The sequence below is a fragment of the Mercenaria mercenaria genome, unplaced genomic scaffold (assembly GCF_021730395.1).
Source record: "Mercenaria mercenaria strain notata unplaced genomic scaffold, MADL_Memer_1 contig_5040, whole genome shotgun sequence".
Lineage (NCBI taxonomy): Eukaryota > Metazoa > Mollusca > Bivalvia > Venerida > Veneridae > Mercenaria > Mercenaria mercenaria.
Window position 1 is genome coordinate 51,393 of NW_026463321.1, and position 12,764 is coordinate 64,156.

The window sequence follows — 12,764 nt, forward strand, 5'->3', positions numbered from 1 at the left end:
TATTTCTGTATTAGATAAAGTGTATATTATGTAATAATGAAAATATGCAATAAAATATGATTAAACTAAACTAAGTTTCATGTTTCCCTCGTGCAGAGCATGGTGCTGCTTTAGGGTGTTACTTTTTCTCTGTTTCCTTTGTGAATTATGAATTAATTTTACTTGATTGTTTTCTTTTTTGTTTATAAATAATCGGCATACATCAAATAATACTGTTGTCTTCAGTAGTGTTTTGTGCAATCACTTGAGGCGGTCGCACGAGTCGGGATTCGAACACCGTTCAGCCCGTTTTCGCCAGCATTTTCTGTTACATTAATATAGCTTAACGCATCCGGTCAACATATAAGCAAGTTCTATATAACAGTGCAATTAAAATATATCAAATATTGATTCCTGGTAACTCATAAAATTATGGTATCATTTAAAAGTGTATTGTCTACTGAAAAAGAAAATATAAATTACACGACAAAAATAGGTTAAAGAATTTTTATGTCTTTACTTTAAAGTTTTCAATGATACTTCAACAGAAATCTAGTTATTATAGTGTAAGATTGATCATTTCGCAGTCAAAAACATGACTAGTGATTTGTGCATATCATTTCGGCCATCTAATGTATTGATTCTTGTTCAGACACAACTCCGTCAAATGATACAAAAAAGTTTGGGTGACAAGGCATCAAAAGGTTATCTATTTGTTGATCGGATACCTTAATCGATTACAGGTACAATTAGACTGTAGCCATAATCATTTTTTAAGATTATTTGTTGATTGCATTCTCTTTTCTATCTAGTAGATAGTCAAATAAATGGATACACATTTGAAAAAGACATTGACACTTGTTTCGCTAAACGACATATTTTACAATTGTCTTACATCTCTCCATGTATTAAGTTATACACCTAGGGTGAAAGTATTTTTCATGACATCACAGAGCTATGTTAAGAACTGGTAAATATGATTGTACAATGATTTTATGGATTCATACAAAAGCTAACTCTAACCAATCTTTTAATATACAGTTCATGATTCCTGGATATGCACCTGTTTATTATTATCATTGTAGCATATAGCAAGATTCAAATTGACCTTTATAGAAAAGGTTACCCACATGACAATAAATTGATTATATCTACACGATTCAGTGTAGAATCGCCCCTATTCCTTCTAACTTTAATCAGTCATGTCACTGTGAATCATACTTTATAATCAATCGTTCATTGCTTTTAGGATGTATGCCGCTCTCTTTCAATCCGTGATGATGTAATATCAGCTGGCAGTATGTCTGACGTAACTATTTACTTCCGTCAGTGTAGATCGCTGAAGATTTAGCAATCTGAATCGGTACCGTTTCAAACAGATTTGAAGCAAATTGATACAAGCAAGTCATGTACTTTACAAGCATGTTTGATATCAAGGCAATGAAATTTTTGTGATCAATTTCTATTTCATCCAATTCTGACCTAAAATTGTTCTGATACTGTTTAATACCAGCCACGATTCCCTCAACACGGGATCGCATGAAACGTTTATTAATCTTTTTAAGTTGTTCCTTTCTTTTGTCAGCTGCTAGATCTGAAAGTCTGAATAACTCTTGATCAGCTCTAAGTGTGTCGTCGTCAATATCAAAAACTTCGCAGTAGTATTTGCTCTCCTGCTTAAGCACGTCCCTTATTATTTTCTCGGCCGATTCTGCTGTACACATCATCCCCGCTTGGAAAGCTACACACTGAATCCGCCTGAAAAGACTCCGCCATTTCATTTCAAGTATGCCTTTCGTGACAGAAGAGAGACTTGCTACTAAAACATCGGCTTTCATTCTCTCAATATCTATTGTTAGTGCTGCAACAAGACTATCAAAATCGTATTTCTCACACTCTAAACTGTCTATTAAGTAAATCTTGTCATGTGTGTGACCTTCCAGATTGATTTCACAATCTTTTCTTATAATTTCCAGTTGCTTCTCCGGGTCGTGAGAATTTGGATGTGCTCTACGATCATTGCAGATATCTTGGTCGACATGCGATCTAACGAAGTAATACCTTTTCCCAATATCTTGTATCTCCTCCGCTAACCATGCATCGTTTTCGGTGAATCTGCATCTAGAAATCAAAATGAAAAAGTCATAATCTTTAAGCTTGACTTTTTCTACATAACTTTCTTTCGGGAATTTTGGTGTACCTACACCCGGTAAGTCCCAAAATATTACATTTCTGTTCCTTTTAGGTTAAGCGGAAATGTCCCGTGTTGTTTCTATTGCTCCAGTCTGCGCCCCTTCTCCAGTGTCCTCATCCAGACCAAGTATGGTGTTAATGAAAGTAGATTTTCCCGCACCTGCACTTCCGGTTACTGCCACATTCATTTTAGTTTCATGTCATTGTTTTAAGTCTTGATTTATTTCCATTCGCAGACCATCGATACCACGCAGTTCTACAACCCTTTGGAATTTCCTTGTAAGTATGTGAACTCCAAAAATATCGTCTTTCGACACTCCAGCCATTCCTGAAAATAGAAAATATCAGTTAGCAATGTTTTACTTTTGAACAATCTTGGTTACATTTTTGTTTCAAACTAACTCTTGTAAATAGTCTGAAAGACGTCATGATAATTAAGCGTCTGTAGTGTGAAATTCAAAAATGATATTTTTTCAAACTCTTAACGAAGATTGGGTTGGGAAGAAGGGACAACAAAAGAAATTAAACACATTCTTGCACTACACAATGAATACATAAAAAGTCTGACATAAGTTTCAAAACAAAAAAAACATAATCATGCCCCAGTGCTAGAGTCTCACTTAAAACGCAATCCCTAGTTCAGTATATGACGCATGCTATCAATCAAAGTTAGTTCAAATAAAATATTAAAAGCTTCAGTGAAAGGATGAATAAGAATGTAAAGAAATATTTTGGTCACTTTGTCAGTTATAATTATTTCTTTCATTTTCATTCAAAGACAATATTTTATTTCTCGATCTTAACGTATATATTCTAGAATTATCAGATGAATATATATAACCATTTACAGAAGACCTAGAACTAACTACGATGTGAAATTCAGCCTTTGCACCTAAACATTCTTCGCCAAGTAAAAGTCCCTATCAAGTTTCTAAGTAAATAAATAAGCGGGCCTGATGCATTCCCGATTTTTCTGATGATCGTAACCTTAAACAGTGTTTAAGCATAATCTGAATAATCCTTTGAGAATACACTTGCTTCATTTTGAGTTAGAATGAAAATGGACACTATTGAAAACTGTTATGTTTTTGTTGGGTTTTACGTCATACCGATACAATTATGGGTGACTTTACAGCTTTCTGTTACAGAGAAAGGCCTCAAGTGCCCGTCCGCGCATTACTTTATACAGGTAGAACTACCGCAAGCCAGCTGAATACCTTTCTCACATTTGAGAACTCGAACTCACAAGGAAAGAATAAGTGATTCAACAACCTTAACTTAAGACCACGTAGGCTCCTTAAATATTTATCGCGTAAAATACTTTTCGTGTAATCAAAAGGGAGCGGATATGTTTTTAATACATTTATGATGACAAACAAAAAACGGCAGCCTCCCCAAACCGCAACTCGCAGCAGGACATGCACGCACACAATTCATGGTTCGAGTCTGACCTAACTCTTAATTCACATTTTGTACTTAAATCCCACTTTTTGCTAAAATCACTGGACAGTGTAAAACAAGTGAAAATCTAAACACGAAATTGCAACACAGGCATGTCATGTAAAACACAAAAATTGTATTTTATATTAAAGCAAACCTTAAGTCCCCAAAACGCATACATTCAATGCATACAGTTAAAAGATAAACACAACTAAGGACCTGAAGAAACAATCCATAACACAAATATCAAAACAGCTCAGTCCTAATTGGATTTAAAAACCTTCCTATCATAGAGTTCTGCACTTGTTCCTTCGGACACAGTCAAAGAGGAAAGTGTAGATTCCAACTAAAACAAAAAACCCGTGCGAAAAACATATGCGCTAAATATAATTACATTACCTCTTTTGTCTCAGTATCGATGTTTTACTACTCCGTAACGACGTAATTTATCTAAGTGTTTGGTCTTATCTCTGTATAAATGTACTGGGCTAGACGCATGCGCAATACGAATCTATCAATATCAGCAAAGGATCTGATTTTTTACAAACTACTATGTCTTACATTTATATGCATTAATAAGCAATTTAGAAAAATATCATTGGATAAGTAAATGTTCCATTTAAAGATGTAACCGTGATTTTGGTAAAGAATAAACATATTTATACGGATGACAGAATATAAACAATTGGATTTTCCTAATAACATTCCTTATCCACAGTTTTATCTGAAGATCTAATATATCGTCTCTAGGTCACAGGTGTTATAATTTTGTTTATGAATTTCTGTATTATACCAACCAGAAATATAGTTTTTCTTTCACAAAAGGCATGGATGCAAGAAATAAGAGATGGAAATCTTATATAGAGGAAAAAATAGAGGATTACAAGTCTGCATTTAAACAAAAAGGTATTACAGGACTCAATGAAGCTATATGTGAAGAATTAAACGCCTGGAAGAATGAGCCAGTCAACATTGCAGTCACAGGTGCATCTGGGGCTGGTAAGTCATCACTAATCAATGCAATACTTGGACTTTCCGCGGAGGACGACAGAGCAGCAGCAGTAGGATGCACCGAAACAACCATGACTATTAAATCTTACAAACACCCGAGAAATAAAAGATTCATGATCTGGGATTTTCCAGGAGTAGGAACAAAAAAATTCCCGAAAGAGTCTTATCTCACACTGACTAATTTTGGAAATTACGACTTTTACATTTTAGCATCATCAACGCGTTTTTATGATAATGATATATGGCTTGCAAATACTATAGCGAAGATGGGTAAACATTTTTATTTCGTCAGAACAAAATTTGGAAATAACGTTGAAAGTGAATGGAAAAAACAGAGGAGGAAGAAAAGATCAAAAGAAGATATAGAGAAGGATTTGAGAATGAAAATCTTTGAAGAATGCAAAACAAACTTAATGGAATTTGAATGTAGGAATAACATTTTTATTGTAGACAGCTATGAAACATACCATTATGACTTTATTGAACTTGGAAAAAGAATTATCAGAGATGCTTCCGAAATAAGTGAGAAGAAACAGACAGTCATTATTCTTTCTTTGTCAGCAATGACAAAACCAGCAATTGAAGAAAAGAAACATATTTTGCAGAAGAGAATATCACGAACTGCTCTACGCGCTTCATTTGCTCTTCGAATAAAAAGATCCGACGTGCGAATATTGATGGAAGAAGAAGCATTCTACAGGAACCAATTTAAACTCGACGCAGAATCGCTTGAAAAAGATGCCATGGCATCTAATATTCAGTCGCAGTTAACGGATTTAGAGCTTAAACTGCAAAGTACAGGAGGACAAACGACAGAGAATGAACATATTTTGAATGAAGTAGAGAGTTTGATACCTTTTTTGTTGCCATTTGTAAATATTGTTAAAACATACAAGCTGAGTAAACTGTGGCTACGGAATACCCTTGAGAGCATAGTGGACTCTGCAATCGCCGTGAACGAAGCTATGGTAAAAGGACTCGCACGGTCTTAAACAGTACAGTCGAATCGCAAAACTAAAGAATATGTCTTCTATTGATGCCATTATTATTCATTGTATTATCGTTTATGTGCTCTAGATTGTATTATGTAAGATAAATGGTTTATCTATCTGCTTCTAGTCTTCATTGACAATAGAGCGGACCAAATCAGTAATACTCTTTACTTCTTGAAAATTTTGGTCATATGGAAACAACTCAGTTTCCATAGGCCCACATTATAATGTTTCCAGTCATGGGCCTTTCCTAACATTTAAACTTTTGATGCAACCTACTCAGGATAAAAGAACTATCCAACAGCTATCGAAAAACTGCAGGAAATATACCGGATGACCACTTTTGGGCACTTTTTTCTCTTTGAACTCGGATATCCCTAGTCCGGCAGTATTTCTTTATTTTACATGAAAATGCTCTACTCGTGAAACATGCATATTTCTCACACAAAATGCATCATTCCATATTATTTTAGCCAGTAATCATGGATTAAAGTTTTATTTTATGAAATAAGATAGTTTTAAAACACATCCAACATATTTTACACCAATGGGCGATCACTTTACATGGTAATATACACCTCGGAATAACTTTTTCAACCAATCAGCGATCTCGTTAGTTGTTTCCTTCTGACCAAAAGACGTGGCGGCGACAGGTCATTGCGGCGTATTGTGGATTTTGATATTTCTGTCGTCAGCTCATACTATGATGGACAGACCTATTCTATATTTCTTTCTTTATCCGAGGAGTATGTTCTATACTGTCGTATGCAACTAATGTACTTGTAAACGTCTACGACAGTTTAAGAAATCACCTGTAGCTGTAAAATAATAATTTCTTGGTATTCAAATTAGTTATATAGTACGAAACGCACATATAAAATATAGACTTGTTTCGAGCCGAAAAAAATACAGTCAAACAAAAATGGCATTTTAATGTATGCAAACAAATTTAACAAATTATGCAATTTATGTCGCACTCCGTCTGGCTCCGCCCTTGATTAAACTCACAATTTTAGAACGCAGACTCTCCAAACTTCAGATAAGTGTAGAGCTGTATGTAAGTATGCGTATATGATGAAACTCTAAATAACGAAAAAAAAAAAAAAAGAAAAAAAATAAAAAATCGTAAAACAACAGCAGAATTTCGCCATTAATTTTATGACTGTCCAAATCATTGTTGATACTTGATGCGATGGTGATTATTACTGTAGGATTCAAAGCTAATTTTGACTGAAATGGGATACGTAATATTTTATGCTTGGAGTGAGCATATTATTGATTTATGTCTCCTTTGTCTTGTTAACATCACAAAAATCTCAATAGACAGGTCATCTGTTACGGTGTAAATTTTGTCCTAGTTTATTCAATACCTCATCTACATTGCCACACAAAAATGAAACAAAACAAAAACGTCACCAACATATTTGTTACTTTTGTATCTGAATTCTCCTGGAAATCTGTTCATAATTACTTTTATTATAATTGTTATCATTTGTTCTTTCGCCATTGATGAACAAAACAGTTCTGTTCGAAAATAAATATTTGTACAGTATGTTTGTCGCTTCATTTAACTGAAAGCAGATATAGATTATAATTGAGAAGATATTATGTTCAATTGAAAAACAAATTCTTTTATTTTTTTCGGATGTTTTGCCTAATGTTACACCTCACGGCTTACCCACACATGTACTATGCCCATATAATGTGATGTTTACAAACACAACTATATGTTTAAGTAAATTTAAATAAAGCACAAGGAGTTCAACATTTTTGTAATTTGTCAAAATGTAAATATTTCTAGATTTTTCGTACCAATTACAAATTAGCTCAGAGGTAAGGGATACTGTTTGTGTTCAACCGATCTTTTGTTGTACGATTTCTGAAAAAAACATATTTCATGAGGATTATGATTCGAACTGAAACAAAACGATTTGATAACTTCCTGTTGATATTTGCATTTTACCCGAATGAGGTATTTTGACAACTCTTGAAATTAAACAAATACTGATATGTACTAGTTTTTAGTAATGTACAAGCAATGTGATTACTTATCATGAAATATTACGCTCGGGTCACGTTATCATACTGGTAGTCTGACAAGGGTTTTAATTGGCAACTTATTTATCTAGTGTAGTGACAAGTGCAATCTTTATATGTAATTCGCAGAGGAGAGATCGCTAATTCATATGTTCATTGTTTTATTTCTGCTGTCAAGTTTAATATTTTTTCATCTTCATAATGCTGCCTTTTAGTTAGTATGTAGTACTCGCAAATGTACTGCTGCAAAAACATGTCAGCCCGGGGATACAAAACCAATAGTAGAAATGATTTGTAAAGGGCAGAAAATTAACTAATGATAAACATCATGTTTTGAAAATAAACTGTCCAATTCAGAATATTTTACTAATGTTGAAATAAACTATTCGATAAAGAATATTGAATATACGCACAGCCTTTCGTGCGCCAAAATAGTGATATGTTTTCAACTTTGAGAAAAGCGTGCCAGTGATTATTAAATCAATTTATCAATGACCTAGTGAATTATTTTGTGTTGACGACTTTTATTTCCGGATAATTTAATCTTAGGTCTTGTCCAAAGCACAGTAGATCTATCGAAAGTCTTATTTTGACTTGTTGGTTTGGTATATATGTAGTGCGTGTTTATGAGCCAAAATTTTATAATGATCCTCAAATCGATACCACTTTAGTATCTAAAATGCTCGTCTTTCTAGGTTGGTCTTCTTCTAGCAGCATCCTCGCGCTCGGTTGGTCATCCGTATTATTGGTGTTATAAGACAGGCGCCTTTTAATCGTTAGAGGGCCCTCCACCGTGTGGTCGGCCACTCACCCTTTTCACTGATTGACCGTGTCTTATATAAACAATTTTTACAACCTGTCAGCCACACGATTATTATTGATAAGCCGAAGTCTTTTACATATGGTTGATATTATTTGTGGATCACTTTGCTACAAGTCTCTTTGGACTTTTCTGTAATTTTGTCTTAACAAGAATTCGTTTAAAATGAATTTAAGAAGTATACACAATTATACTCCTGGTTGTCATCTCATTTCCGAGGGATCTCTGAGAGCATCTTCACCTCCATTTTTTTCTTTAGTAAGAATAACTTGAACCTTCGATTTCCTTATTGGTCTAGTGTAGTCTGCGCTTACCATCATAGACTTCTGCATTTTTGAGTGACAATGTTGCTTCATTGCATCTTCGCTGGAGCACTGAGAAAAAGTAAAAACTTCATAAAGTCACGGCTTAATTTTGTTTGGTTATCTGTAAATGCTATTTGGTAATTAGTCCCCTACTGGTTGAAAACCAGTTTCGGGGACTATAGGAATGCGCTTTTCCGTCCTCTGTCATTCTGTCATTCCGTCCGTCTGCAATTTCATGTCCGGTCCATAACTGCCATCCATGAAGGGATTTTAATATCACTTGGCACAAATATTTCCCATGGCGAGACGACGTGTCATGCGCAAATCCCGGACCCTTGACTCAAAGGTCAAGGGTCACAATGGGAGGTCAAAGAACAACAGGGCTTTTTACCTTTCTGGTCCATAACTCATAATGCATGGAGAGACTTTGATGTAACCTGGCACAAATGTTCACCACCAAGAGGCATCCTTTTTTAGAATTACGTCCTTTTGTTACATGTATTATTATAAATAGATTATATTTCAACTTTTTGTTACTTACCGTAGGGAAAAATCGAGAACACTTTTCTGTGGTACAAAATACATGCTACATCCAATTTTTAGGTGTATTTTGACCTATCTCTACCTGGTAAATAGTGGACTTACATTACAAAGATTTTTTCTATGATTTATTTCCCTTTTGTTGTTACTATAAATAACTTATATGGTAACTTTTTTTATGATCCATATGAAAACAACTGAAGGCTTTTATATACGCAAAGTTTAATCCAAGAATTTTGTTATAACATATTGTATATATAGTACAATATTGTTTATATACCATTGACAGATATTAGTTAATTATGTTATATTGCAGTAGAGAAAATTAGGTTCATTCCAGTAGGGGACTTTGTATTGCATGGCAATACTTCATTCACTGGTTTAATTACGTCTTAACAAGTGATTAACTCCCCTTAACCAACTACCACTCCTAAAATATGGTTGAGACAACGGATATCAATGGAACACATGTAACTCCTTTTCATAAACATGTACAGTCAAACCGGTGCTATAGACTGCCTCCAAATAACCAACATTAAATCTGCTGTCTATTACAAGCCACTATTTTCTCTTCCCGTTTGGCTGGAGATGGTTACTTTAACTGTCTTGAGAGACCACCAGTTTACGAATTTAAGACCACTATTTTCATTTCCCGGGAGAGATTTTTACAGACGAGTTTGACATATAAAAATTCCATTCCCCACCAATAAATTGAATACCAAATTGTGTAAGTATACTGACAAGATATGAAAACGCAACAAACATATGCCTGAATATATTTTATCTACACAAAGCATCGCATTGAAATGTTCAACTCATACACATCTCGATAGTCGATACTAAACACCATGGGCGTAGGAGCGAGTTTAACTTTGGGGGGTGGGGGCCAAACCTTTTCGACCGGCGGTTTGTATGGGTGGGGGGAGGGGTTAGCGGCAAGGTATCCTCGGTACATTATTCGTGACAAAGCCTCAAAGCCTTGTACAGGGATTAATTGGGCCATAAACCCCTCAAACCTTTATGTTTTAGCAATCATTGAGTTATTCTGATGATACACATACGACTAGTCACTGAACTGTCTTAATCAGTTATATTATGTATTGTTCTAATTAAGTGTGCCATTTTTTTTACATTCTTCTGTTGAAGCCCTGGACATACAATCAATTAGCACTGCATTTGTCTAATTGTGGTATAAAGTTGTGGAAATATCATTTCCTTTGAATAGACAATGAAAAACAAAAAAAATACATAACGTTTACATGCGTAAACAGGCTTAATAGTTAAGGCTACATTGATTTTTCAGACGCTCAAACCGGAACTGTAGTGATTGCGCTCAATGATATATTATTTTTTATAAAATGTAAACAATTCTTGGTGTGGCGCGTACAGATTACAGTACTCACACAACGGAAAGAGACATTTTTAGTCAGAATACAAGGGAAGGCCAAATGCAAATCAGAAATCAGGTTGAAAAGAATTATATGATGCTAAGTAAATGTTATATTAGACTGCAATTTATATCTCTTTTCCAAAATATTCGGGGGGCCAAACTATACTTTGGCCACCCCCCCCCCTCTCCTAGCTTTGGGTGTGGGGGGGGGGGGCTTGGCCCCCGCTGGCCCCCACCTGCTCCTACGCCTATGAACACCCATTGTGTTCAAATTTAATCAGCACAACAGACCGTAAAATGAACAAAATGGGAATAGAGTATCAAGATGTGTTTGTGTTGAACATGTCTAGGTGATGCTTTTTGTAGTAAAATATATATTCAGGTATACGTTTGATGCGTTTTTATATCTTGTCAGTATAGTAGCATGTGTTGAAATATTACCGTTTGACTTCATAAGTCACTCCTGTCAAGATTGTCAATAACAGAACAACAAGTTTGAATGTTGTACTTCATGCAAAGAGTTCAGGAAGTTTCGATTAGAAATTAAGTAAACCAGCAAAATGAATACCGTTTGAGTCAGTTGTAGACAGGTAAAATTTACAAGATACCGGTAACCATTTTCTCAGCCAAGTGCTTGTGTCCTGTTTTCAATGGCCATTTTATGAATTTCCCTACATAGTAATGACATCATAAATATAAATGAGCCAATCACCAGAGTTATACGAACAGTTTCCAATGGGTTTCTTTGTAGCGAAAAATGCTACTGCTGCTGTAGCATGTTTCAGAGATAATCAGAAAAAAGTGAGGTGAGACAAGGTTTTACATTAGCAATGCAAGGAGTGAGTCGGTATGTCGACAGTATATTTTTGTTTTCATCAGAGTAAGTGAAGAGATATTTACATCAGCATCTTTGTGATGAAAACGTTTGTGTTCATGTACGTGGAGATTCTCGTTTATCACTATAATAATAGGTGGGCCGGTGGTCTAGTGGTAACACGCTTGACTGCCAATCCAGAGGTCCGGGGTTCGAATCCCGGTCCAGCCCCTGGAAATTTCTGAGATGCTCTTAAGTGTTTCCCACCTAACTAAGAGGCCTGTACTGGTTCTTCCCAGGAAAGACGGCTTCGCGTGTTTCGATGCTATACACCGGGCACGTTAAAGAACCAGACTGTCTATTCGCAAAAGAGCTAGGCTAAGTTAGCCGGACAGGCCTGTATCTGCATATCTGTATCTCTATCTGTTCTGCAGGCTTTATCTCACTCTGTACTTCTGGTTAGATCGCTCTGTGTCTGTACTAGTAGAGGATGAATTTTGCGCCCTGTTAGGCTGCGTTTGCTATATGTAAAGCGCCTTTGAACGTGTTTAAATTTATCATGAAATAAAAATATGTTATGATAATAATAATAAAATAGAAATATGAGTTTAAGGCGACATGATAATTTGGTCAAGATTAAAATTCTTTGTGACGTGTATGCTGACCAGTTTTGTTTGATATTTAATAACAATTACACACATCACAAACGTAATATATAGTAAGACTAGTCTTGTGTTTACGGCGCTGGGACACTAACCTAATGCCAGGTTGGATCGGATCATTCTTCTGAAAGAAGCTGATATATCTTGTTTTCTAACTATTTGCCTCATTTATACTTCCAGAATAAGCGTAACATCAATAAAATATGTTAAAAGATCATTTGGAAGCACAGAATGCAAACAAGCAAAATAATAGCAGACTAGGTTTGAGTTAGTCTGTTCATGAGAGGTAATGAAGTATGCAACATCCCTCACGCCCCTAGTAACGGCTTAAAAGGGATTCTATTACAGTACTATTGAGTGTACCCAAACCAAAATGGCAAGTTTAATTAAGGTCGCAGCAAGATTGCAGTAGCAATCATAACAAGTTTGCGGCAAACTTGTTTCAGCGTGCAGCAAGATTGCGATTGGAACCATTACAACCATTATTTAAGCTTGCGCAAACTTATTCGAGCGCTTCCTGCAACCTATTTAAAATCTTGCAAGCTTGTAAGGTTGCGCATGCCTGCGATTGGAACACTAGC

At 35.3% G+C, this 12,764-nt stretch overlaps 2 protein-coding genes across 2 annotated transcripts; one reads left to right on the forward strand and one right to left on the reverse strand.

Annotated features, from left to right (window-relative positions):
• Positions 1-1,292: 1,292 nt before the first annotated feature.
• Positions 1,293-4,185, reverse strand: LOC128554436 (T-cell-specific guanine nucleotide triphosphate-binding protein 2-like). Its single transcript, XM_053535720.1, has 3 exons — positions 4,174-4,185; positions 2,436-2,500; positions 1,293-2,100 (listed from the first exon to the last, which is right to left on the reverse strand). The coding sequence occupies exons 1-3, from the start codon at positions 4,183-4,185 to the stop codon at positions 1,293-1,295; spliced, it is 885 nt and encodes a 294-aa protein (XP_053391695.1).
• A 254-nt stretch (positions 4,186-4,439) lies between these two features.
• LOC128554437 (T-cell-specific guanine nucleotide triphosphate-binding protein 2-like) lies at positions 4,440-5,615 on the forward strand. Its single transcript, XM_053535721.1, has one exon. It carries the CDS (start codon positions 4,440-4,442, stop codon positions 5,613-5,615), a length of 1,176 nt encoding a protein of 391 aa, XP_053391696.1.
• Positions 5,616-12,764: the final 7,149 nt, after the last annotated feature.

What these genes read in the sequence shown, in the direction of transcription:
- LOC128554436 (XM_053535720.1), bottom strand. An exon ending in TTACAAGGAAATTCCAAAGG is followed by an intron (nt 2,101 to 2,435) that starts GTTGTAGAACTG and finishes TTTGATTTCTAG; the next exon opens with ATGCAGATTCACCGAAAACG.
- LOC128554437 (XM_053535721.1), top strand. Translation starts at nt 4,440, where the DNA reads ATGGATGCAAGAAATAAGAGATGGAAATCTTATATAGAGGAAAAAATA.